This window comes from Oncorhynchus gorbuscha, linkage group LG14 (genome assembly GCF_021184085.1).
Source record: "Oncorhynchus gorbuscha isolate QuinsamMale2020 ecotype Even-year linkage group LG14, OgorEven_v1.0, whole genome shotgun sequence".
Lineage (NCBI taxonomy): Eukaryota > Metazoa > Chordata > Actinopteri > Salmoniformes > Salmonidae > Oncorhynchus > Oncorhynchus gorbuscha.
The window spans coordinates 10,201,534-10,228,701 of NC_060186.1; the positions used below are offsets into that span (position 1 = coordinate 10,201,534).

At 41.9% G+C, this 27,168-nt stretch overlaps 3 protein-coding genes across 3 annotated transcripts; all 3 read left to right on the forward strand.

Annotated features, from left to right (window-relative positions):
• Window positions 1–824: 824 nt before the first annotated feature.
• On the forward strand, window positions 825–6,515 carry LOC123995600 (periodic tryptophan protein 1 homolog). The gene is made up of 15 exons (XM_046299230.1): window positions 825–1,056; window positions 1,432–1,490; window positions 1,803–1,978; window positions 2,136–2,221; window positions 2,851–2,947; window positions 3,415–3,522; window positions 3,697–3,827; window positions 3,935–4,002; window positions 4,163–4,259; window positions 4,414–4,475; window positions 4,616–4,727; window positions 4,844–4,934; window positions 5,089–5,210; window positions 5,347–5,452; window positions 5,962–6,515. The coding sequence occupies exons 1-15, from the start codon at window positions 991–993 to the stop codon at window positions 6,060–6,062; spliced, it is 1,482 nt and encodes a 493-aa protein (XP_046155186.1). The 5' UTR covers window positions 825–990; the 3' UTR covers window positions 6,063–6,515.
• A 3,155-nt stretch (window positions 6,516–9,670) lies between these two features.
• Window positions 9,671–13,198, forward strand: LOC123994408 (39S ribosomal protein L42, mitochondrial-like). Its single transcript, XM_046296939.1, has 5 exons — window positions 9,671–9,796; window positions 10,035–10,092; window positions 10,196–10,280; window positions 10,639–10,802; window positions 13,023–13,198. The coding sequence occupies exons 1-5, from the start codon at window positions 9,715–9,717 to the stop codon at window positions 13,066–13,068; spliced, it is 435 nt and encodes a 144-aa protein (XP_046152895.1). The 5' UTR covers window positions 9,671–9,714; the 3' UTR covers window positions 13,069–13,198.
• Window positions 13,199–13,601: 403 nt separating this feature from the next.
• LOC123994407 (ubiquitin-conjugating enzyme E2 N-like) lies at window positions 13,602–17,067 on the forward strand. Its single transcript, XM_046296938.1, has 4 exons — window positions 13,602–13,754; window positions 15,101–15,347; window positions 15,440–15,580; window positions 15,885–17,067. Exons 1-4 carry the CDS (start codon window positions 13,725–13,727, stop codon window positions 15,929–15,931), a joined length of 465 nt encoding a protein of 154 aa, XP_046152894.1. The 5' UTR covers window positions 13,602–13,724; the 3' UTR covers window positions 15,932–17,067.
• The last annotated feature ends 10,101 nt before the right edge of the window (window positions 17,068–27,168 follow it).

Genomic DNA, 27,168 nt, shown 5'->3' on the forward strand with positions numbered 1-27,168 from the left:
GATTAGCCACTCATTGCCGGATACTTACAAGGCACCATGACCTCCTTCCGCAATATCTCCGAATGGCGGGGATGAGGGCCTTGTTGGTTGTCTGGAGTAAATCCCCCTCGTCCGACTCATTAAAGAAAAGTTATTTGTCCAGTTCAAGGTGAGTAATTGCTGTTCTTATGTCCCGAAGCTCTTTTCGTTCATAAGAGACGGTATCAGCAACATTATGTACGCAATAAGTTACAAACAATGGGAAAAAACAAACAAAATAGCATGGTTGGTTAGGAGCCCATAAAACTGCAGCTATTCCCTCCGGCACCATGTCTAGCGGTTAGAGCGTTAGGCCAGTGACTGAAAGGTTGCTAATTCGACTACCGAAACTGACAAGGTTAGTCTGTTGATGTGCCCTTGAGGAAGGCACGTAACCCAAATTGTACTAGTGACTTTTATAATGTTTACATATCTTGCATTACTCATCTCATACATATATACTGTATTCTATACTATTCTACTGTATCTAAGTCTATGTTGCTCTGAAATTACTTGTCCATATATTTATATATTCTTAATTCCATTAATTTACTAGATGTGTGTATTGGGTATATGTTGTGAAATGTTTTGATATTACTTGTTAGATATTACTGCACTGTCGAAGCTCGAAACACAAGCATTTCGCTACACCCGCAACAACGTTTTCTAAACACTTGAATGTGACCAATAAAATTTGATTTGGATATAGTGGTATAGACAGGTCGTGACCGGCCTCACACTCCAGTACGGTAAGTACCGTAAGTGTACGATCCGGCACTAAAAACTCAAAAGAAGAAGTACGTCATCAGTCTGCGACACTGCCTCTCTCGACAGAGTAGGACTCAACTCACATGTCAATGTGTGCCATTTTTATGTAACTTCTGGATCTTTACGAACTGTTTTGTACACTTCAGAGTTGTACATTACATTGAATTTCGTGTGCATTACTAGAAAACTGGTACGTTGTCAATAATGAGTTCTCAGATCACTTGTGTTGGATGGGTAAAGCGAGGCGTTTCGAAGGAAACACCAGATAAGGTAAGAATCTAAATTGTCAACAAGACAGAAAATACATCTGTGGTGTTTTCATTAGTAGTATTACGTTGCAAAACCGAAACCGTTTATAATTTATACTAGGAACCTAACTGAAGCAAACGAGACGGGGAGGGACCTACCATAATTTGACAAATATAAACTCGTTTTCGTTGCAAAACGTTTTAAGTTTGGAACAAACGGTTTCAAAACGTTTTGCAACGGAATCCAATTAATGAAAACACCCCAGCTAGCAAGCTCGCTAATACCTTCGTTTGGAATTACAGCATTTTATAGTTAAACAGCCCAATTCATTCAAATAAAATGAATGGCACCAGCTAGGTAATGTCTGTTTTAACCTGCTACCACATTTTGTTACAGGTGGAGTTGAGCAAAGAAGAATTGCAACGCATTATAGCAGAGGCAAAAGAACAATTGGGGTTGGTAGAGTTTTTGGATGACTTACTTGACATATAACTTGTTTTGTTTGTTTGGAGGGCTTTAGAAAAGAACACTGACCTGAGTGAGAGTATGAGACCGAAACTGCTATTTAAACCCAGTCAATGTAGGAAATTAATTGAAATGTGTAGCTAAATGGTTGAAATACTCATTATTTCTGGACCAGCGACGTGACTAAGAAATCATTTTCTCAATGGGGGGTGGGGGTTTCATCAAATAAGTTCAAAATGGAATTGACCCCAACATTATACATTTTCAGGATTAGCAATTCAGGTGTTTTTATTTTTGCTCAGTGAACGCGTAGGTGAAGAGGAGGATGATGAAGGCATGGCCAGCGGGCAGGAACAGAGTGACGAGGCAGAAGCTGTACAGGGACAGGAGCCAGAGCAAGATGAAAATGAAGCAGGAAGGGAGGAAGCTGATGAACTAGCAGAGTATGGTTTGGATAGATATGACGAGGAAGACTCTGGTAAATATAGTTTCTGCGTTTGCTTTCAGATTATGTCTGATCTTAAATTAATGGGTTATCTTTGTCTGTCTGTTAATATGCCAAGAGGACTGTATTAATCACTGTTTGTCCCCCCAAAGAACTCACTTACTGTTCATCTCTTTTTTTTCTGGCACAGTGACTGCCAACCTTGGTGACAGCCTTGCCGGCCTCACAGTGTTCAGCACCAATGAGGAGGATCCTTACATTACCATCAAAGACACAGTGAGTCCAGGGCTGTGTGCCAGTTCAGAGTGATGAAACATCTCACCAGTCTGGTTTGGTACCAACTAGTAGTACATGCCATACATATCACACAAAATATATTTTCTCACACACCGGATAGGTGCAGTGAAATGTGTTGTTTTACAGGGTCCGCCATAGTAGTACGGCGCACCTGAAGCAAATTGGGGTCAAGTGTCTTGCTTAAGGGCCATCGATAGATTTTTCACCATGTCTGCTCGGGTATTCGATCCAGCGACGTTTCGGTTACTGGCCCAACCTTCTAACGACTAGGCTACCAGCCACCTAAAAAATCCAATTGTTGCGATACCGATAAATAGTAACAATAAGTTTATAATGTGCACTACAGTATTTTATTTATTTATTATCCTTTAAACAACTATTACTAGTTTGATGGTTGTAGCCATCAATTGTCCCATTAAACCAACTTATTTAATTTCAAACTTCACATTTCTCTAGTTTAGGCTACTTCTCATGATGAACGATATCAGCAGAATGCTTGCGATAAATGGTCGTACTGATCATTTTCGGTTTATCGTCCCAGCTCTTAATTTCTGGTAATTCTGTATCATTCAGACATAGTTGTTGGTATCTTTTCTTTGTTTCTCCAGGACCAGTATGAGCGAGAGGACTTTCAAATCAAGCCCAATGATAACCTCGTAATTTCAGGCAGAGCAGAGAAGGACTGCTGCAACCTGGAGATTCACGGTGAGTTGCAGAGACTGTTGTTCTAACTGCCAATTTGACTCTCAGATGAGACTTATTATTTGATGCTGTGAAGCGGGAGTTTGTGTATCAGTGTAGACATAGTGACTGTACAAAAAATGTTCTTTCCATGACAGATTGACCAACATGTGATCCATAGCTTTCAACTGATGTCAAATCCACTTCAGTCAGTGTATATGAAGGGGAGGAGACAGGTTAAAGAAGGATTTTCAAGCCTTGAGACATGGATTGTGAATGTGTGCCAATCAGATGAATGGGGAAGACAAAATATTTAAATGCTTTTGTACAGGGTATGGTAGCAGGCGCAATGGTTTGTGTCAAGACCTGCAACACTGCTTGGTTTGCAACTCAATATTAGGAAGGTTTTCCTAATGTTTGGTATACTCTGTGTACATGCCAGTGTAAAAACAAAGGTTGTTTTTAATAAATATTTATTTGCCTCTGCACAGTATACAATGCTGAGGAGGAATCCCTCTATGTCCACCATGACATACTCCTGCCAGCCTATCCACTGTGTGTGGAGTGGCTTAACTTTGACCCTAGTCCAGAAGGCACAGGTGAGTGTTTTCACTTTTTATAGTGTTTAATGGATTCTCAGATTTGACTTTGAGTTAAACTCAAACAGCAATTTATATCAACCCGACTCTGCGAAGTGGACATTCAATTAAGTGTTTTCTTAGTGTATAACATGTATTTTTTTGACTATACATTAATCCCATCTGTTTGTACAGGCAATTATGCGGCTGTAGGCAACATGACACCGCAGATTGACGTGTGGGACCTGGATGTGGTGGACTGCCTAGAGCCTGCCTTCACTCTGGGGAGCAAGAAGGCCTCCAAGAAGAAAAAGAAAAGCAAAAAGGTCATTTTCCCACAAGGACTTGGATGTGGTAGTTTCTACTGTTATGTTTATGGTGTTGGTGTCTCCTCACTATGGCCCGAATCCTAACATGGAATTTGAATTTTTAGGCTGCAGCAGAGCCAGTGGAAGGTCATACAGATGCTGTACTCGACTTATCCTGGAACAAACTGGTCCGGTGAGTCATATTGGAGTGGTACCCGTTACCCCTCACCCCCAGCCCCAGACCTTTCCACTCATGTCAGTGTAACCACACAATCACAATGTCACTTGCGTTGTCACAAACCTACCCTCCACCTTTACTCTGAGGTTCTGTGTGTTGCTTCTCTTTTCCACAGCAACGTCTTGGCCAGTGGGTCAGCCGACAAAACAGTGATCCTGTGGGATCTGGCACAGGGAAAGCCGGCCACAACACTGTGCAGACACACTGACAAGGTACGTGTATCCAGTCATCACAGCCTGTTTAACTTCCCATAATGGGCCTACTCTAAATAAATAATAAAAATAAAATGTGAAATTGATTTTGGATGTAGCCTCGCCTGCTTACTTGTAATGTTGATCTCAAACATTAAAGTCATGTCCCTTTTAGGTCCAGACGTTGATGTTCCATCCCTTTGAAGCTCAGACCCTGATATCAGGATCATACGATAAGTATGTCCAATCTTAATCTATTACAACCTCTAAAATTGTAATAAAATAAAATAAAAAAGTATTCTCCTGTATATAGGAGGTTGGGATTGTGACTGTACAAAACTAACAAGTCTTAACCTGTGTCTTCTTCCTCTGGCCAGGTCGGCAATCCTGTATGACTGCCGCAGCCCGGACAGCAGCCATCGCACTTGGAGGTTTAGTGGGCAGGTGGAAAGGGTCGCCTGGAACCACTTCTCGCCCTGCAACTTCCTGGTAAGCTGCCCTCTCGCCACCTCTCACATAGCATTGCATATTGGCTAACTTTCACATGGAAAATGCTTGGTGCACTTTCCTGTTTCCACTCTCACTGATGGTTGGCTGTGTTTTAGGCGAGCACAGAGGACGGCTTTGTTTACTGTCTGGACGCACGCTCGGACAAGCCAGTGTTTACACTAAGGGCACATGACGGAGAGGTGTCAGGTGGGTGTGGAGACAGGCCAATTTCTGCCCCCAGTTCCTCTAGCCCCTACCCCTTCATATTCAGACTTTAAAATACTGGATGAGTACTGGTACACAAACATGGCATTCAAAGTCAGGGAAACAGAATTGAAATCTGTTGTCCCTGACCCTATAGGCTTGGACCTTAGCAGCCAGATCCGGGGATGCTTGGTCACCTCGTCAGCAGATAAACACGTCAAGATTTGGGACATCTTGGGGAACAAGCCCAATCTGGTTCACACCCGGGACATGAAAATGGTAAAGATGGTTTCTCTTTGTAATCATTGCCATGTCATTGCATTAAGATCCGTCACGTTTCGGTCTAACAGCGAATGTTTGAATGTGTGCTGTATATGTGGCTGTTCCGGTGAAATGCTCCCTTTCTATTGATTAGGGGGTGCTGTTCTGTGCAGCGTGCTGTCCTGACATGCCCTTTGTATATGCATTTGGAGGACAGAGGGATGGCCTGCGGGTTTGGGACATAAGTGATGTGGCAGCAGGTACAGTTTCAATGTTATTACCTTCTGCTCTAGGCCTGACAAGGAGCCGAGTCTATCATATATTTTTTCTTGAACAAAAATAAAATACATATATTTAGAATATGGCAACTAGCCTTTACACTTTTTTAATCAATTAACCAAATGTATTTTATAAAGCCCTTTTTACATTAGCAGCTGTCACAAATAAACCCAGCCTAAAACTCCAAACAGCAAGCAGTGCAGATGTAGAAGCACAGTGGCTATGAAAAAACTACCTGTTCAATAGAGGGATAGTATCTCTCTCCCTCTGTATTGAACATCTAATTCTTATGGGCTTTGACTGTTATGTTTATATAGCTATCATCTCTCCTCCTTGGTAGTAGAGTCATGGGTTTGTATATCTGTGTGTCTGCTTCGCCACTGAGGTGTTAGATCAGTAGCTGATGGTTATCAACATGGTGTGTTTTGTGTGTACGTGACCGAGTATGTTCACTGACTTCGCGTGCCATCCATGTATGTGCTGTCTCCAGTCGCTGAGGTGTTTGGCAATCGGGAGCGGTTGGTGGCAACCACAGCGCCTGAGGCATCCAGCAGCACTTCCTCCACAGCAGATATGGAGCTTTCCTCGTGAACCACTCTGGACCAACTTCCAATCAACATAGAGTGACACCTTGGACTCACACAGAGAGATCCACATAGCCAAAGACTTTCTTGTCAACCCGAGGCCAAGAAGGCACTTCAAGAACATTGCCAGAACTGTGGATAGACTTTCTCTCTTCAAACTTTTCTTCTAAAACATCTCCTAATAATTAAGCACCACATAAATATTTGTTTTTGTGAGCTAAAATGTCATTGCAACAAGGAAGGTGAATATTTATCTGAATGTATGTCTAAATATTTCAATAGATATTTGTTTTTGACTAACAATCAATGGAATAACTATTGAAATGTGATTTTGAAGGCACAGGTATCTGGTTTAATGTCATCAATGATTATATGTGTAGGAATTTGCTGATCTTGGCCTGAAGTCCTGAGATTTTTTTCTCTTCTCCCTCAGAATAAACTATGTATTGTGTCATTGACATTCCTGCATTGGTTCAAAGAGAAATGTGTGAAATCTGAAATACCTACTCAAACATTTACTGAAAGGCCCATCAGGGAAAAATTGTAAAGAAATAAGGATTTTACCAACTTGTGAAACATTTACAGTACCAGTCAAAAGTTTGGACACACCTACTCATTCCAGGGTTTTCTTTATTTTTACTATTTTCTACATTGTAGAATAATTGTGAAGACATCAAAATTATGAAATGGCACATATGGAATCATGTGGTAACCAAAAAAAAGAGTTTAACAAATCAAAATCTATTTTGTATGTGAGATTCTTCAAAATAGCCACCCTTTGCCTTAACAGCTTTGTACACTCTTGGTATTCTCAACCAGCTTCATGAGGTAGTCACCTGGAATGTATTTCAATTAACAGGTGTGCCTTGTTTAAAGTTAACGTGGAATTTCTTTCCTTACTGCATTTGAGCCAAATAGTTGTGTTGTGACAAGGTAGGGGTGTACAGAAGATGGCCCTATTTGATAAAAGACCAAGTTAATATGGCAAGAACAGCTCAAATAAGCAAAGAGAAACGACAGTCCATTCTTTTACATTTACATTTAAGTCATTTAGCAGACGCTCTTATCCAGAGCGACTTACAAATTGGTGCATTCACCTTATGACATCCAGTGGAACAGTCACTTTACAATAGTGCATCTAAATCTTAAAGGGGGGGGGGTGAGAAGGATTACTTATCCTATCCTAGGTATTCCTTAAAGAGGTGGGGTTTCAGGTGTCTCCGGAAGGTGGTGATTGACTCCGCTGTCCTGGCGTCATGAGTGAGTTTGTTCCACCATTGGGGGGCCAGAGCAGCGAACAGTTTTGACTGGGCTGAGCGGGAACTGTACTTCCTCAGTGGGTAGGGAGGCGAGCAGGCCAGAGGTGGATGAACGCAGTGCCCTTGTTTGGGTGTAGGGCCTGATCAGAGCCTGGAGGTACTGAGGTGCCGTTCCCCTCACAGCTCCGTAGGCAAGCACCATGGTCTTGTAGCGGATGCGAGCTTCAACTGGAAGCCAGTGGAGAGAGCGGAGGAGCGGGGTGACGTGAGAGAACTTGGGAAGGTTGAACACCAGACGGGCTGCGGTGTTCTGGATGAGTTGTAGGGGTTTAATGGCACAGGCAGGGAGCCCAGCCAACAGCGAGTTGCAGTAATCCAGATGGGAGATGACAAGTGCCTGGATTAGGACCTGCGCCGCTTCCTGTGTGAGGCAGGGTCGTACTCTGCGGATGTTGTAGAGCATGAACCTACAGGAACGGGCCACCGCCTTGATGTTAGTTGAGAACGACAGGGTGTTGTCCAGGATCACGCCAAGGTTCTTAGCGCTCTGGGAGGAGGACACAATGGAGTTGTCAACCGTGATGGCGAGATCATGGAACGGGCAGTCCTTCCCCGGGAGGAAGAGCAGCTCCGTCTTGCCGAGGTTCAGCTTGAGGTGGTGATCCGTCATCCACACTGATATGTCTGCCAGACATGCAGAGATGCGATTCGCCACCTGGTCATCAGAAGGTCAGTCAATGTGGAACATTTCAAGAACTTCTTTTTCAAGTGCAGTCTCAAGAACCATCAAGTGCTATGATGAAACTGGCTCTCATGAGGACAGCCACAGGAAAGGAAGACCCAGAGTTACCTCTGCTGCAAAGGATGAGTTCATTAGAGTTAACTGCACCTCAGTAATTGCAGTCCAAATAAATGCTTCACTGAGTTTAAGGAACAGACACATCTCAACATCAACTGTTCAGAGGAGACTGCGAATCAGGCCTTCATAGTCGAATTGCTGCAAAGAAACCACTACTAAAGGACACCAATAAGAACAAGAGACTTGCTTGGACCAAGAAACACAAGTAATCTGTCCTTTGGTCCAAATTTGAGATTTTTGGTTCAAACCGCCTTGTCTTTGAGACGCAGAGTAGGTGAACGGATTATCTGCATGTGTGGTTCCTACCGTGAAGCATGGAGGAGAATGTGTGGGGGTGCTTTGCTGGTGACATTGTGATTTATTTACTATTCAAGGCACACTTAACCAGCATAGCTACCAAAGCATTCTGCAATGATACACCATCCCATCTGGTTAGCTCTTAGTGGGACTATCATTTGTTTTTCAACAGGACATTGACTCAACACACCTCCAGGCTGTGTAAGGGCTATTTGACCAAGAAGGAGAGTGATGGAGTGCTGCATCAGATGACTTGCCCTACACAGTCAAATGACCTCGACCCAGCTGAGATCGTTCGGGATGAGTTGGACCGCAGAGTGAAGGAAAAGCAGCCAACAAGTGCTCAGCATATGTGGGAACTCCTTCAAGACTATTGGAAAAGCATTCCAGGTGAAGCTGGTTGTGAGAATGCCAAGAGTGTGCAAAGCTGTCAAGGCAAAGGGTGGCTACTTTGAAGAATCTAAAATATAAGACATATTTTGATTTGTTTAACACATTTTTGGTTACTACATGATTCCATAATTGTGATGTCTTCACTATTATTCTACAATGTAAAAAATATAAAAAATAAAGAAAAATCCTTGAATAAGTATGTGTACAAACTTTGGACTGGTACTGTAGTAATTCTGATATTTGAAAAGGAATGGATGAAAATCTGTTTGTTATCATACGCATGTGTTTGAGGAAGCTTTTATCTGGGATTTGAGCATTACCAGTTCTATAACCAGAGACGGATCCTCCTCTCTGGGTAGCCTGGCCAGTAGATGGAGTGGTCTACTACAAAAATAGTACTGGGTGAATGGGTTAAAAACCTCTGGCTGAAGTTTCACTGATACATTTGACTTCCCCTCCTCAATTGGCTGTGGAATACTGAGGGTTCCAGTAAGACGTCACATCGGTAACCCTTTCGATGTTCAGTTGCCATTATATGGAGGTTAAGAGCAATGCTGCAACTGGAGTTTCATGTTAACGAATTAGCAAAATGTTAAAATCCCATTATTTCTCAGTTTACTCTATTCCAATTCTAAAAAGATATTTCTACAAATGTGATAAATACGTTTCCCAAAATAAATTTGACAGTTAAACTGCCCCAGTTGTTTTATTTTTGTATTTTTACTTTGGCTTTGCTAAAGAAAAATGATTTGTTCGTAAAGTTTGTATGGCGGAACTGAATGTACAATTTACGTTTTCACACGGAATTATTTCCGTGTAGTACATACACAAATGCAACCTTTCTGTTGAGCATGGCTGCTACAGGTCATTTAAATAGGTTGAGTTGTTTATTTACACGGTTTTCAACTGTAACTCAACTGAAACACTGCACAGGTGAGTACTGTCTATTTTAAAACTTGCAAGATTGAGGAACACGTTTTGTGAACACAATCTCAAGTGCTTATATGATTTTGTCAGCTAGCTATATAGTTATTGTTAGCGCACATATATTAGTAAGCATTTCTGAGGCAGAGAACCCAGCTAGCTAGCAATCTTGTGACTGTAGCTTGGCTGTTATTAATCACATCATACTGTACCTTTTGATTTATGTAAACCAATATATCCACAACAGGCGTTGTGCCTGTCCTTCACAAGTCAACTATCCGTGGACCTTCCATTGATGATGATTGGTAAGTAGATAGCTTGCTATGTTGCCTTAGTTACAGTAAATCATAATTTTGTAACTGTGTGTATTGTGATGACTTTGTTAATTTCTTGTCACCTTCATTGCAGTAAGGTGGAAATTGGTGTGACATCTGATGGGAAGACCATAGTGTGTTACCATCCCTCTGAGGATGTTCCTTATGAACTTACCCAGGTAAGAAATTAGAACTTGGATTTGCCGATACTGACGTTAACAGAGCTGATGAGGAAAAGGAAATCACTTAAATACTGTAAATACTGCACTTGCAAACACAATAAGCCCTGCAGGTTGATCTGTAAAATCATGATGTCTGTGGAAGACCGCGATTTCCCTGCCAGCAATATGCCCCTTTCCTCATAATAATATAATATAATATATGCCATTTAGCAGACGCTTTTATCCAAAGCGACTTACAGTCATGTGTGCATACATTGGCGGCTATTAAATGGCAAAATAAGCCCTGCGATTTAGGTTGAAAAACAGCATAAATGGTCCTTGATTGTTTTGGGCTTATGTATTTGTGACACTGTAGCCCATTCTACGGCCAGACCCCCTGACCAATCCGGCAGAGACACATGACCAGGTGCTGAAGGCCCACCTCGGCAGGGAGGTGCTGCAGAACAAACAGGCCCCCACCATCGAGGAGCTGAGCAAAATGTTTCACACCACCAAGCACCGCTGGTACCCAGTGGGACAGTAAGTACACCTTCTATGATTGAATCACTTTAGTGATAATCAGTACTAACTGGGCACTGTCTAAATTATAAAGATGCTCAGAAGGGGAAAATTATGTTGTTGACTGCTCAAAGCAGGGCAACAGATAAAGCCACACCTGTTCCATATTAAATATTGGTACTGAACTCACATGGCACTTCCTTGGAATTAAAGGCCCAGTGCAGTCAAAAATGTAATTTCCTGTGTTTTATATATATTTCCATGTTGAGGTTGGAAGAATGCTGTGAAAATTATAATGCTCTTTTTGTGTAAGAGAGCAGTTTGAAAAGGTCGCCTGAAATTTCAGCCTGTTTTGGCCTGCTTGGTTACATCACCAGGTGGTAAATTAGTTAATAGACCAATATGAAAGAGTTCTAAACGTCTCTGCCAATAACGAGGCTTTGGATTTCCCCTCCCCACTCCGACAGTTCTAGCAAAATTCTTGCTTGAGAAATTGCTCTTGCTAAGAAGCTATTTTTGTTTGTTTTTGACAATTTTGATTGAAAATAATCCAAGTAAGGTACTTAATTGTTACCCAGAAATGATTTGATATTGAGATAATGTTTGCATTGGGCTTTTTAAGTATTCAAAATGTACCTTATGTTGCTAATTTGTAAATGAATGTATTGAGTGAGAAACTTGCATGAAGGTGGGTACAATCCTCACTCAGTCCTTTTTAAAATCACCTATACAGTGCATTTGCAGCTATACAGACCCCTTCCCCTTTTCCACATGTTGTTACGTTAGCCTTATTCTAAAATTGAGGAAAAAACATTATCCATCTACACACAATACCACATAATGACAAAGCGAAAACAGGTTTTTAAAAATGTTAGCATTTTTATTAAAAAACAGAAACCTTATGTAAATAAGACCCTTTGCTATGAGACTAGAAATTGAGCTCAGGAGCATTCTGTTTCCATTGATCATCCTTGATGTTTCTACAATTTGATTGGAGTCCACTTGTGGTAGATTCAATTGATTGGACATGATTTGGAAAGGCACACACCTTTCTAGATAAGGTCTCACAGTTGACAGTGCAAGTCAGAGCAAAAACCAAGACATGAGGTCAAAGGAATTGTCCATAGAGCTTCGAGACAGGATTCTGTAGAGGCACAGATCTGGGGAAGGGTACCAACACATTTCTGCAGAATTGAATGTCCTCAAGAACACAGTGGCTTCCATCATTCTTAAATGGAACAAGTTTGGAACCACCAAGACTCGGCCTTGGTCAGGTAGGTGACCAATAACCCAATGGTCACTCTGCCAGAGCTCCAGAGTTCCTCTGGAGAAAGGAGAACCTTTCAGAAGGACAACCATCTTGGCAGTACTCCACCAATCAGAGCTTTATGGTGGTGGCCAGACGGAAGCCACTCCTCAGTAAAATGCACAGGACAGTCAGTCTGCTTGGAGTTTGCCAAAAGGCACCTAAAGGATTCTTAGGCCATGATAAACAAGATTCTCTGGTCTGATAAAACCAAGATTGAACTCTTTGGACTGAATGGCAAGCGTCACGTCTGGAGGAAACCTGGCACCATGCCTACGGTGACGCATGGTGGTGGCAGGTTCATACTGTATGGATGTTTTGCAGCGACTGGGAGGGGAGACTAGTCAGGATTGAGGGAAAGATGAACGGAGTAAAGTACAGAGATCCTTGATGAAAACCTGCTCCAGAGCACTCGGGACATCAGACTGGGGTGACGGTTCACCTTCCAACAGGACAACGACCTTAAGCACACAGCCAAGACTATGCAGGAGTGGCATCAGGACAAGTCTCTGAATGTCCTTGAGTGGCCAGCCAGAGCCCGGACTTGAACACTACCGAACATCTCTGGAGAGACCTGAACATCGCTGTGCAACAACACTCCCTATCCAACCTGACAGAGCTTGAGAGGATCTGCAGAGAAGAATGGGAGAAACTCCCCAAATACAGGTGTGCCAAACTTATAGCGTCATATTTAAGTAGACTCGAAGCTATAATCGCTGCCAAAGGTGCTTCAACAAAGTACAGAGTAAAGGGTCTGAATACTTATGTAAATGTGATATTTCATATATTTTAAATGTTAATAGCTTTGTCATTATGGGGTATTTTGTGTATAGATCGAGAGAATATCGCTTAATACATTTTAGAATAAGGCTGTACTTACTTTCGGAATCCACTGTATGTTGAACATTTTAACTTTTGTTCCTTTTTTTTCTTAGGTACCATACACGACGCAGAAAGAGAGATCCCCCAAAAGACCGATAGTTGTTAAGGAGTTTCTTACCTTCAGAATCATTGATACCTTACATAATTATTAGCTTGGCTCACCCTCCAAATCCCAAACTGTTTTTGGGTGTAATTAATTGTGCTGTAAAATAAAATTAACATATCTGAAGTTGCGCACTTGTTTTGAAGCAGATTACCAAAACTGTCAGTGAAATATATATTTTCTCTATTTGCTGAATACCTTGTTTTTCATGAAATTCTGAGACATGGTTAGGGTATTTGCATGTTATTGTGGAAGGAGAGCACTGCAATGGGGACCAGTGTAACGGGAGAAAGACAAAGCTGCAACTGGGACTCAAACTTTGGCTCATACGGTGCAGAACAATATTACATGGATTGTGAGAACTGTCCATTTTTACGTTCATTTCAATTCAGTCCATATCTCTAAGGTTTTTGTGATTCAAAGAAATTACAATAAAGAGTACGTTCATATTTATAGTATTTTCTCTAAGATTTCGAAAGCACCCACTACTGGAGCATTAAGGTCGTTTAATTGAAATATGTTCGCGCTGGTCGTTGACCAAAATACATTTCCCAGCATTCACAATCCCGTCAGAGGCCAACACCATTCACCGGAAGGCGTATTTGTCGGCGACGGAGTGAACATACAAAAATACTGTATACAGTAAAACAAGATGGCAGGACTACCCCGCAGGATTATAAAGGTAATTCCAAAAACGACATGCGATAAATGGTTCACAAGCCGTAGTTCGGTCCCCTTTGAGTTGCGAAGAAAAATACGACTAGGCACGTGCATTGCCATGTATTTGCTAGCTAACGTTACTTCCGTTAGCTCTGTACTGTGTCTCAGGCTCAGCCCCAAGTCAGAGGAATGTTTGGTCAAATGTATTATCCTTCCTGCTGAATAGGCCCAAGTCTGCTTAATTGTCTGTTTGTGTTGAAATTAATAATTTTCTTGGTATATATGTATTGAAGTAACCTTGCTATGGTCTCAAGTTAACGATCTCAACAGTGACACTCGACTGGCACTGCTAGCTAACATTAGCAACGTACATACAGCTAGCAGATTTAGCTAGTTAGATATAGGTAGAACTTGCTGTACTACTGGACTCCACAGAGTATGCATTATAAACTCACATTTACTTGCTTGGTTTACTGTGTATGAAAGTGCTTTGGGTAGCAAAGCTAACTTGGCTGTAGTATAGAAACCGGTGGCAGTGCAGGTATTTGTCTCAAACTGTGTCTAGGCCCAATGATCAGCAGATCTTGTTTGTCTTGCAGGAGTTCTGTGTCAGAAATGAATGAAGAGACATGGGACAATAGTTTGTCATACATATACTAGGTGGCTACAAAAACAAATGTTTGAAAGAAACATTCAATTATCAGCCTACTCAACTGGCGTAACTTACTGACTTGCCTAGTTGTTGAATACAAAAACCGAGAAGACAAACATTTTACAGTGGGTGTTATAGTTTACATGGGGCTATTAGAGTTCTATTTGAAAGATATTGTTAATAAATCTATTTACATCAGAATGACGGTCATACCATGAAGATGTTATATGTTGGTTCTCACTAGTCTTCAGAATAATTCACAAAAAACAGACTTTGCAGCAAGTTCACATCCAGGCATGTAATTATTATATATTTTTTTATTTCACCTTTAATTAAACTGCAATAGAATGTATCCTATGAGCTCTTAGCTGAGGATTTAAAAACACTGGGCGAGTGACCATTTTGTGCTCTTGAAAGAGACAAGACCGAGTGGATGTTCTTTGTCCCCAGAAAGTTCAGAAACAGAATGTCAAACCTGACCTTGAATGTATGGATGGCTGTCCTTGCACCTAAACATAGTTGTCCAAAACCTTGGTAACTATTGACCCTGACCTGACATCTGGTTGTTGGTGCTTATCAGTCTCGCTACATGTGTCGCATTCTGCTTGAGACAATTTAAACTGGGTTCACTTCAAACATGAACATGACACATTTCTGTTTGAGTGTGTTTGTCTATCTACCTGCATGTCTCGATCTGTATCTCTGTCTGTGTTCAGGAGACTCAGCGTTTGCTGGCCGAACCCGTTCCTGGAATAAAGGCAGAGCCTGATGAGGCGAATGCACGCTACTTCCATGTGGTGATTTCAGGACCCCAGGACTCCCCTTTCGAAGGAGGCACCTTTAAACTTGAACTCTTTCTGCCAGAAGAATATCCCATGGCAGCTCCCAAAGTGCGATTCATGACCAAAATCTACCATCCCAACGTGGACAAGCTGGGTAGAATATGCCTAGACATCTTGAAAGGTGAGTTATCCAGATTCAGTTATCATTGGTCACAGTCATGTCCTGACTCAAAGTATGACTCCTTCCTCCACCATTTCCTTTGTCTCTCACAGATAAGTGGTCCCCCGCTTTGCAGATCCGCACAGTGCTGCTATCAATCCAAGCATTATTAAGCGCTCCTAACCCTGATGACCCACTTGCAAACGATGTTGCAGAGCAGTGGAAATCAAACGAAGCCCAAGCCATTGAGACAGGTGAGACAGCTCACGCACGTGTCATGTTTTGAAGTGAACTCAGTTTAAATTCTCACCCCTTGGCATTTAAATGATTTTGCATCCTGATCAAGAGTACCTATCTCTGAATGTGAACAAAGCCTTGTTTTAAACAGAGGCAGTGATTGTGTGAAGGAACCAATTACTTACTGCTCTTGTAGTGCTCTTCACTTCAGCCTCCTAAAGTGCCACTGCAGGTCAAATCAATTCAGAGATAGCAAGACATTCCTTCCTGAAGAATGCTAATACCTGTAGTTAATGAACCCCCTCTCTGTGCACCTTGCAGCTCGGACATGGACCAGGCTTTACGCGGGAAACAGCATTGAGGTATAGAAGAAAAGACGGGCACTGGATGTTATCACAACCTAAGATGATCTCCTTTATTTGCATTTAAAGGACACAGTCTTAGACAAAAAACAAGATAAAAGCAAGCAAAAAAATAACGGTAAAGAATATATTTAAAAGAAAACAAGACTACTGCAGCCCTCTGGTGATTTTATGACACATGGCAATGTGTTTTGTTTTTGTCCCGGCTCACTGCTCGAATGCATGGACAGAGGCTGATGCTTTCTGTTTTTCTGCGGGGGGGGGGGGGGTGACAAGTCTCGGCACGCCCCCGAGGGGTTACAAACATAGAAAATCGCCCTGGACCCACAGTCATACAATGGGTCAGTTTATTCAAAGGTCAATAAATTGAGGGAGTTTGTGACACAGCCACCAAATACCCACCTATTTGAAAAATGTCCACTTGAGGTTTTGCCGCCTAGTCTCTTGTTGAATTTACCGTAACCTTTGTTTCCCTCAGACAGTTGAAGTTGTGGGTTCGGAAGCCCTGTGTTTGCAAGTCCTTGGCAGAAGCTCAGATTATAGGGAGGTACGGGTGTCTGTTACGACGCCTTTCTGGGGATAATGGCGTTCTTTTCATTTTCTTTTAATGTTGATTTTTATTCTGTTTTTTTTCAGATGTCTCTTTTTTTCCCCCTCCTATGATACTTCATTAAAAGCATGTACTTAACCAAGCTCAGAACATGACTGTTCTAACTAGTTTGATCCGTATTGATATTGAGAAGTATCACTTTTGAGGTGTTGATGGGGGGGAAATGTACACCCAATTCTGACATGAAACAACGAGGCACGAAATACTATCATTGTCACTTCATTGCTGAGATCCTCACAGGCTTGTGTTGCTTCTGTACTGCTTTTCTGTAAATGTTATGTTGTAGTAAAAATATTTTTGTTGTGCCATTTTGTTTGATCTCTTTCTTGCTAGCTACATATTCTGGTAGGTGGTGTTTTATTGCTTTTCCCAAACTCTGTCCTCACCCTTGTCTTTTCTACAATTCTCTACTGCTAGTGTATTCATGTTTAATTCAACCAACATCCTGAAAGAGGGGAGAAAGTCAGAGAATGTTCTAATTTATTTGTTACCTTCTCTAAGGGATTTGGAATTAAATATCAATGATTCGTCATCCAAGCGTCTGGTCTTTAGATTGAGAATGGCTTCCATGTCTCTGGTTAGTCAACTCTTCATGTGAAAAAGGCAAAGATAATTGTGTATTACCAGTGTCTGAAATTATATGGGGGGGAAAACAATGCATTTGCATACGTGGCTCCTGTAAATAAAACAAGTTGAGTAAGACTCCTGTGAATGTGTCTGTGCTGTTGTGTATCTGGGGGACACGACACACTTGTTTTGTTTATTGACACCCTTGCTCTGTCGGAGTAGATAGATACCTGTATGTCAGGGCCATGCTTGTCTTTAGGGGCCAGTAGGTCACAATGGTTTTATTGTTCAGTCTTTGTTTATATGGCAACAGTGAGCCACTCAGTGGGGGTCGTTCCATGAAAATAATGGCTTTTGACCAGCAATTAAAAATAAAAATGTTTTTAACCAAAACTTAGTCAGATAATAGTTAACACCCCGTAACATTGTAAATCACCATAAATGACAGCTTAATGCATTTTAATTTGTTACATTTCCCTGAAAATTATGCCTTCCCTTTTTGTCACTGGTGTTACACATATTTTAATGACAACTCGGGCTTTCCATGTAAATTGACTATTTAATTTGCATATATAATCAGACATAAGGTTAATGATAATATTAAGAATATGTTTTGATTAGTAATTTACTTTAAACTATATATTTTTTTTTACAATAACACCAGTGACAAATTTGCAGGCTAGATGGCATAGCTGTCGGCCACAGTAGCTCAAACCACACTTCTTCAATTGTTATTAAATCACGTAATTCTTAAGTTTCTATTGATGCACTTGTGCATCAATCTAAGTAACAAAACAAATCCCCATCAAAATCTGTCAATTTAAGATAGATATCTGGCTTTTTGCATGGGCTGCGTTTCAATCTACGGCATCCACCTATGTCGGCCTTCCGCATCTGCGGTGGAAGGTGGCCGAGCTACAGCTGTGTTTGTAAATTATTGTAATCCTTTCCCTTTACTATAAACAGTGTAACACTCCGGTACTTATTTGGTAGTAGTTCTGAAAGTAGCACTCATTAGCCAAAAGCGGTCCCCAATGTGTCATTGCTCTCTCGACCTGCTGTGTGCATCTTGCTAGCTGTCACTCAAATGGCGAGGGGCTGAATCTCATTGCCTGAAACTCGAATTGCATGGGGGAAAAGAGAAAATGTTGTTGCACAGTTTCCAGAAACAGTCACTTTCAACTAGAGATTTTGTGGCAAATCAAGGTGACTGTAATTCTGCTCCTGGATTATGCCTGTATAAACTGGCCACATTGGCCAAAGCGGGAGGTTAAAAAAAAACATGCTAGTTGCCAAAGTTCCGGACCATGTCTTTAAGGTTTAGCATGAAATTACCAAATTAATCTTAAAATTGCTAAAATGAGAGAGAGTGAAGACCCACCATGTTCCTTTCAAAACAGCCCTGCCTCCAATGAACCTTTGACCCAGGAAGAAGTTGGCAAAGATGTTGAATTGTTTTCAAAGTGGTCATCTATAACGGGGTAACACAAGTGACATGAAATTGAGGGACAGCTATTCCTTGTAAATTATACTATTTAGTTGATATTTTAGTTGAAGTATTCCACTAAATACTTTTATATTATAATATTTTAAGGTGCGAGAGAAATATATATTTTTACTCAAAATATGTCACTAAACCACAACTCATTGATGACCCTAGGGAGTAGGACAAGCCAATTTCATGGTATTGAGCATGTTGTACTATATACAAAGCATTCTGAAAGTATTCAGACCCCTTGACTTTTTCCACATTTAGTTATGTTACAGACTTATTCTAAAATGCATTAAATAGTTTGTTTCCCCCCATCAAACTACATCAATGAGGAGAACATTTGTATTTAATCCATTTTAGAATAAGGCTGTAAATTAACAAAATGTGGAAAAAGTCAAGGGGTCTGAATACTTTCAGAACGCCCTGTATATACTGTCTATTAACACAAAACACTTCAATTAAAACAAACATTTTGTGTCATTATCTGACACTTAAGTGTTTTCCCTGGTGCTTAAGGTGGGGAAAGGAAAGCCACCATTTTCATAGAATGACCCATGTGCCAATCCTCGGAATGTAAATGCAAATTATTTCTTGTATTATGGTCCTGTCTTCGTTTATATGGCAACAGTGAGTCACTCAGTGTAGGAACTAATCCTCAGAATATAAATGCAGGATTTTATTCCTTGTCTTATCTTTTAGAGACTAAACATTAACTAACCTTAGAGCAATAAAGATTTGTCAGTGAAATTAGTCCATCACTTTATTATTATTTTTTATTTGTACACTTTAGTCCGTTAGCAGACACTCGTAACCACACCGACTTACAGTTAGTGCATTCATCTTAAGATGGCTAGGTGGGACAACCACATCCCAGTCATAGTAAGTACATTTTTCCTCAAAGTAAGTAATGGAGGGGTGGATATTAGATTATCCATTGTTACAGGGTGTTGTTACAGGGTAGGCGATCTGTTGTTATAAGGTGACTTACTGCTGACAGATCAGAAACTTCCAAATATAAACAGAACCTTTGTGACAGACATTGATTTATTGACCTGACAGGTGAACATTACTCATCACCAGGTGCTTACGGCACAAGGTAGAACACTGTCTGGCCACTCACAGTAGACAGTATGTTTTGGATGTCGCGTCATCAATGTGTCACGGAAATATAACACTTTCTGCTTGTTCACTAGTAGAAATACATTATTTGTGGTGTGATGCTCTAGTCTTAGTGGTTGCATGGTAATAACTGTTTTTGATCTGAAGTCATTATGAAGTATTTGTTTGTTGTGATGGGATTCCTCACCTTCTGCAGTCAGTATGCGAGTCAATTGTGACTATGAATGTCTGCACTGCATGGAGATCCACTCTCCACATGACAGGGAGGGGTGGGGGGGGGGGGATCTCTTCCTGTGAATATTTCATCTGCAGTGGGATAACAGACTGCTGTGTCAGGGTTCTCCTTTGCTGACCTTTACATATAACCAGCCAAGGTGGAGACTGCAGGGAAAGGGTGGTAGTGCATGGCCTCCAAGAGTGCTGTATGGAATAATGGTGCAAGATGTCTTATTTGGTGTTGGTGTGACAAGATGGGAGGATGACATGGGTGTGATGCAGTATGAACAGCAATTCACTGCATTATATTATCAGAATGTACAGCAGATACAAAGGTACAGAAGAAGCACACACACAATTGTGTTCAATGCCAATGATTCATATCCTCTGTTCCTGTAGATATTGTACGTTTTGAAATTAGGTTGTGAAATACTGAATGTGTTATCAGGAAGAAAACAAGCCACAGCTCAGTGGTAAAACCACTGGTGAAATAAACCACAGCTCAGTGGTAAAACTAGTGAAATAAAATAATGAAAATGGTAATTAAAACAATAGAAATATCACTATATACATCATAACTGTCAGGTTCTGACCTTAGTTCCTTTGTTTTGTCTTTTGTTTTAGTATGGTCAGGGCGTGGGTGGGTGGGTTGGTTGGGTGGGTTGTCTATGTTAGTTTTTCTATGATTTTCTATTTCTGTGTTTGGCCTGGTATGGTTCTCAATCAGAGGCAGCTGTCAATCGTTGTCCCGGATTGAGAACCATATTTAGGTAGCCTGTTTTCGATTGTGTTTTGTGAGTGGTTGTTTTCAGTCTTTGTGTGTCTACACCAGACAGAACTGTTCCGGTTGTTTCTTTGTTGTTTTGTTATTCAGTGTTCAGTTTTCATTAAATAAGATAAACACTCACCACGCTGCGCTTTGGTCCTCACCTTCTCACGACAGCCGTTACAGAACCACCCACCACCAAAGGACCAAGCAGGGTGGTAACGGACAGCAGCAGCGATCGCAGGACTCCTGGACATGGGAGGAGATTCTAGATGGCAAACGACCCTGGGCACAGGCTGGAGAATATATCGCCGCCCCAAGGCTGAGCTGGAGGCAGCGAAAGCCGAGAGGTGGTGGTATGAGGAGGCTGCACGGCGGCGAGAGGCAGCCCCAAAAAGTCAGGTAGGTGACCTGAGCCAACTCCCCGTGCTTACCATGGAGATGGAGGGACCGGGCAGGCACCATGTTATTCTGTGAGGCGCACGGTTTCCCCAGTGCGTGTGCAGAGCCCGGTGCGGTACATTGCAGCGCCTCGTATCGGCCGGGCTAGAGTGGGCATCGAGCCAGGTGCCATAAAGCCGGCTCAGTGCATCTGGTCTCCAGTGCATCTCCTCGGGCCGGTGTACATGGCACCAGCCCTACGCATGGTGTCCCCGGTTCGCCAGCACAGCCCAGTGCGGGCTATTCCACCTCACCGCACTGGCCTGGCTACGGGGAGCATTCAGCCAAGTAGGGTTGGGCAGGCTCGGTGCTCGAGACCTCCAGGGCGCTTCCACGGTCCGGTATATCCGGTGCCGCCTCCACGGTCCGGTCAATCCTGTGCCGCCTCCACGCACCAGCCCTCTGGTGGCAGCCCCCCGCACCAGGCTGTCTCTCCATCTCCTCCCTACAGGTGCTCCCGCTTGTCCAGCGCTGCCAGAGTCTTCCTCCTGCCCAGCGCTGCCAGAGTCTCCCGTCTGTCCCGAGCTGCCGGAGTCTCCCGTCTGTCCCGAGCTGCCGGAGTCTCCCGTCTGTCCCGAGCTGCCGGAGTCTCCCGTCTGTCCCGAGCTGCCGGAGTCTCCCGTCTGTCCCGAGCTGCTGGAGTCTCCCGCCTGTCCAGAGTTGCCGGAGTCTCCCGCCTGTCAGGAGCTGCCGGAGTCTCCCGCCTGTCTGGAGCTGCCAGGAGCTGCCGGAGCTGCCCTTCACTCCGGAGTTGCCGTCCAGTGCTGCCGGAATCTCCCGTCCATTCGGGATCCGTGGCTTGAGTCCTCAGTCCGAGGTCGGAGGCTAGGGTCGCCGCGTTAAAGAGGCCACGGAGGCGGGTAGAGAGGCGGAGAAGGACTATGGTGGAGTGGGGTCCACGTCCCACGCCAGAGCCGCCACCGCGGACAGACACCCACCCAGACCCTCCGCTATAGGTTTAGGTTTCGCGGCCGGAGTCCGCACCTCTGGGGGGGGGGGGTCCCACGACAGCCGTTACAATAAAAACTATAGCAGTGATGAATTACCTGTCCTGTTACATTCAAATAGAATTGATTACTTTTTTTTCGTGTAGACGTACTGATTGCAGGGGTTGGACATTTAGGGTCAAAGTGTTGTGACATCTATTGGAATATGATATTACTCAGTAGGCAAGCTTTGTGAGTGATTAGATAATAGCTATATGACACTATTTGAATATGTTGTAGATCAGTGCTTATGGAAAACCCAAACCCAGTCCACAAGTCTCAGAGGACAGAGATTAGGTAACTCGTATGGGTGACATTGCCCAACAATGTCAACAGAGGAGGAATAATCTGCTTTAAAAGTGGAGAGAAATGAGTATGACTCTTAGCTAATTGCTAGCAACACACAACCAATGCTAGGATTTGTTGGGAGAAAGACAGATTTACAAACTGCAGTGAATTCCTGTTTTCCGACTGCCCTATAAAACATACAAAAAAATACTAAACAATCCGATATCCTTGGGCCGTCCCGTCCTAAACCATAACCCCTAACCTTAATCATAACCCTTGCCAAACCCTAATCCAAACCTTTACCCTTACCTTAACAATTTGAAATGTCAATCTCAATAGGGTAGGGATGTCCCAAGGATTCCAGATAGCAAGGACCCCTTTTACACTTACAAATACAGAACTGAGTCCTCATCTCATTTCCCAGCAGGCTGATGTTGATTTATGAATGGGGCATTACACAAGTAGCAAGGTACTCTGAACACTAGAGGGAGGGCTACAATTAATGTCATGGAGCCTCTTATATTGTCACCTCTTCATCTTGCGAGTTCTGTGGCTGACAAGGCAGGCAGGCCTGCAGACTGTCCCCTTGAGAGCATTCCGTTCCGAGGTCAAATTGAGTCACAATGGTGGAAAATATTACTCTTAGATGGATGATGCTGTCCTTCAGGTGTATCATCTGTTCACTCAGGCTTTTAGCCATAGTGTACTGTGCTATAATATAACCTGCTCAAGATTCCACTGTCCGTCTAAACCCCTTCTGCAGTCACATTTGATGTGTCATTCTGCTTAGTGTTATTCATGGTAAAATTTGTCATAGATTGAAAATCATTTCTGTTTAGTTTAATTTTTAAAAAGCTATAAAGCCAGGTTAAAGCCATTGTGTCAGCATGGGGAGAGAAGTGCTGCCACTGACCAGATCTAGGCTTCCACTACAGAGGCTCATGAGACAGGGTAAAGTCAAAACAAAATAGCTTTATTGCCTATGAAGTTTACAACCTAAAGAATCAATAATGAATCAAATGTAAATATTCAGCAACACAAACATGCGAACAGAGCTACCTGCTCTCAGTCCTCTCCTCTAAACCAGTTTTTCCCGACTCGTCCTTTAGTACCCTCAACAGCTCACATTTTTTTGTGAGCACACCTGATCAACTTGTCAACTAATCATCAAGCCCCCAATGAGCCCCCGCATAAATCTAACTAGCGTAATTTTAAAAATCCCGTAAAATCTGTTAGTTTAATTAAGAGAGATCTGTTTTTTTGTTGCATTGGATGAGTCTCTATTCGCCGATTTCGCACTTCTGCATCTGCAGGGTGAAGGGTGACAGAGCTAAAGTGGTGTTTGTCAGACCATGAGACATCCCGAAAATTGTTCTTCTCACAAAATCTTCCGTAGACTCCAAACGGTTTGGCCTAGAAAATATTATGATCTCACCAACACGTACTGTACATTTCGGTTGTTCTACTCTAGGACACCCACAGGCCTCTCAAGACGTGTCTGAAGGTCCCCGGTACCAGTTTAAAATATTTAAGTATATATGGAGAATGTTTAGTGCCAAAAATAAGGGGTATCTCTCAGATATAGGACACACACTTCAGAACAAACTTCTTTAGATTTTATTTTGGTGGGGGTTTTACCTGTTGTTCCATGTAGTGAATCTGTTATTCAATGCATTTGAATGGGCTAATAGCAGTAAGGCCAAAACATTTTTTTCATCAAATATAATTTTTATACTTCAAGGAGTTTTAATTTAGCTATTTGATTTGGAATTTTATCTTTGGTATGACCTTCTTTAAAAAAATCCATATAGTTTAGTAGACTACCCCAGCATGAACGTTCCAGACTGACTACATGTCTAAAGTTACCCGTTAAGTTTCTACCCCACAAGACACCACACCATAAAAGTTGCTTTTTCAGTTCAAGTCTACTTCAGAAGCCCTAAGTATAATAAAACACATATTAATCCACTGCCCATTCAAATAATGAAGTGAACTGCCTTTGTCTACCTGGAGGAGGTCAGACTGTTCTCCACAATATCCCCTGTCCATGCTGTGTATTTTGATTCAGAGAACTTTCCCACAATCTAGCAATTACACTGTCGCTCCCTGGCCTTGTTTATGTCTCAGCACACTGTTCTGCCCATGATTACAGCATGTCCATGTTTGTTCCAGCTCAAGGAGACAGTGCTATCACTGTAAGTGCAACACAACAGAGGACTAGGTTGTTTTCCGCAGGGGGAGGTAAAACAGGCCTATAAGTAACTGTAGTTGGTAATATAATACCATTACACATACATGCGCACACATGCACGCACGCACACACACACACCCACTCACACAGAGACACCCACAGAGAGGCAGTGAGGCACATAAACACAGACATATGCACACATATACCCACACAGAAAGACACACACATAATAGCGTAGCTTATAATGTCAGGTGGTCCGTGTCTAAGTGATGTTTTCCCTATCCTAATGAAAGGCCAGGAGAAAGACCTGGCTGTGATAAACACCCATTGTTCGTCTTATATCTTTAAGAGCAGGTTATTGTGATGATATAAGGATTGTGAAAGCTGTGTTTACTTATGGCCTCATTCCCTGTCAAATAGTTGCTCTGTTTCCTTTACCTTGTGACATTCCCTAATCCTGTCATTTTGTTTGTTTGCTTGTTTGACCCTTCAATTTATAGAGTTAGGGTCAGAGGGCAATGTACTATTGACCTTAGGGTCAGGGAAGAAAAAAAATAGATATCAAATTAAGCCAACAGCCATTTGTTTGGTATGGTATAGAACATCTACCAGGTTTCCTGGTGATCAGGTATGACAATTGCTGTGAGTACATGTGTACAAATGTTTCATGTAATGCTTATAAAGGCTTTTTAAGAGCCTTATATGGTAACCTAGAATGACGCTGCATGATTTTGCTCTTTGTGGTTCTATTTTTGGGTCACTGATCATTCATTGGTAAATACTGATATGAAGGCAGAGGATTATGTTACACACAGATAGAGGGGAGTTCTATATTCAATAGTGACAACAGCAACATTAGATCCATCATGGCCGTCGAAGCACTTAATCATCCGTTATTTGTCTCTCAATGAGGACACACTGTCAGAGTATGACATCAAGAAAAACTCGCATCAAGTGGATGGATATCTATTATTGCTCAGAAATAGCCTCACTATTGTTATTTTACTACAGCTCTTTAATAAATTGTTACTTTTATTTCTTATTCTTATTTTTTTTGTAGATATCTTTTTTGAAACTGCATTGTTGGTTAAGGGCTTGTAAGTAAGCATTTCACTGTAAGGTTGTTGTATTTGGCGCTTGTGACAAATACAATTTGATTTGATTTGATTTCTCTAGAGAGAAAAAAACCAACAGTCTCAACATTAAAACATGTAGAAATATTTTAAAGAATAGATATAACAATGATATTTTGATTACTGTTATTATTCTTCGTAGTAATAGTGGTATTATTTCAAATTACACACACTTCAAATATCTAGATGTACGCATGATATATAGTTTCATTTTCAAGTTTTAAGTTTTTATTAGACGTATGTAGAGGATACACATGGTATACACTGTCCAATAAAATGCTTACTTGCAGTCTCCTTCTCGACAATCAACAACAATAATAAATAATAGAAGATAAGAATAGGAACATAAAGTAAATGACTCAGTAGAATAGAATACAATTTATAGTCCAAAATGTACACATTTATCAGAGAAGGGAGCATTGGGGGACAAGTGTTTAAATTTAGCAGTATTAGCAATAGTAAATAAGAGTCTGGTTGCAGCATTTGTGTGTGCGCGTGCGTGTGTGCTTGAGAGAGAGTGTGGATGTGTGATATAGGATAAATTATGCTTAAAGGACCATTAGCTTTCGCTAACCCATCCAGGCAGTAGTAGTGACCTATACATTACACCCCATGCTGGTTAACAAGCCATATATAAATATCCTAAAGTGACATTTTAGGGAAAGGTTTATGGGTCGTGGTGGGGGCTGTGCTATTGCTGCTCAAGAGCCTGCTGCTCTTAGAATTAACTGGCAATGGGCCATGCCCTCATGATTCTGGGAGATTCAAAGACCAAAGCACCTCCCCTTTAATACTGTTGAAAAGGGACTTACAGCAAGTGACTTGATCATCTCAAACTCTAATTGGCACAAAGGGCAATCCGAGCCGGCTGTGCTGAGAGAGTGGATCATTAGCAAACGAGGAAAGTGACAGAATAGATGAAGAACAGTCGGATTAGCCTAGCTGTGTGTGTTCTGTGTGTGTTTTGAGATTGCCTTGGCGATGGCAGAGAACAGATGTGTTAGACTGCGGCACTATCATTAGAGTGGTGACAGGAATGGGCAGAGGTTCAAATCTGGTACCTTCATACAAATCTTTCTGTCATCCTTAAAGCATGTGAAATCAAATCCCCCTTCTCCTTCTCACTTGGACTGCAGCTAATATTATGGGTTGTTGATATCCTTTCTACTTTGGGCAAGATGATGCTGTAGATGACTGCTTTTAGGTTAGATGACGATATTGACTTTTTGTCTATACTTTGGGAGTGTTGACGTTGAGACCCTGTCTATTCTAAGATAATGACAGAGATATACAGTACTTTGTGTAAGAGAAGAGGGTAGAAAGAAGTTATTATTTTGGTAAAAGTGATTTTAGAGACCAATTCAAGTTATGGAAAGATGGTAGAGATCCATTGAGACAGGGAAGATAACGTCGAGGCATATGTTATTTTGGTGT

Bases quoted from the DNA above. Each gene is read 5' to 3' on its own strand.
- LOC123995600 (XM_046299230.1), top strand. From the start codon at position 991: ATGAGTTCTCAGATCACTTGTGTTGGATGGGTAAAGCGAGGCGTTTCG. The intron at 4,728-4,843 runs GTAAGCTGCCCT...GCTGTGTTTTAG, and splicing joins TCTCGCCCTGCAACTTCCTG to GCGAGCACAGAGGACGGCTT. The intron at 5,453-5,961 runs GTACAGTTTCAA...TGCTGTCTCCAG, and splicing joins CATAAGTGATGTGGCAGCAG to TCGCTGAGGTGTTTGGCAAT.
- LOC123994408 (XM_046296939.1), top strand. From the start codon at position 9,715: ATGGCTGCTACAGGTCATTTAAATAGGTTGAGTTGTTTATTTACACGG. The intron at 10,281-10,638 runs GTAAGAAATTAG...GTGACACTGTAG, and splicing joins TTCCTTATGAACTTACCCAG to CCCATTCTACGGCCAGACCC. The intron at 10,803-13,022 runs GTAAGTACACCT...TTTTTTTCTTAG, and splicing joins CGCTGGTACCCAGTGGGACA to GTACCATACACGACGCAGAA.
- LOC123994407 (XM_046296938.1), top strand. From the start codon at position 13,725: ATGGCAGGACTACCCCGCAGGATTATAAAG. The intron at 13,755-15,100 runs GTAATTCCAAAA...GTCTGTGTTCAG, and splicing joins TACCCCGCAGGATTATAAAG to GAGACTCAGCGTTTGCTGGC. The intron at 15,348-15,439 runs GTGAGTTATCCA...TGTCTCTCACAG, and splicing joins ATGCCTAGACATCTTGAAAG to ATAAGTGGTCCCCCGCTTTG.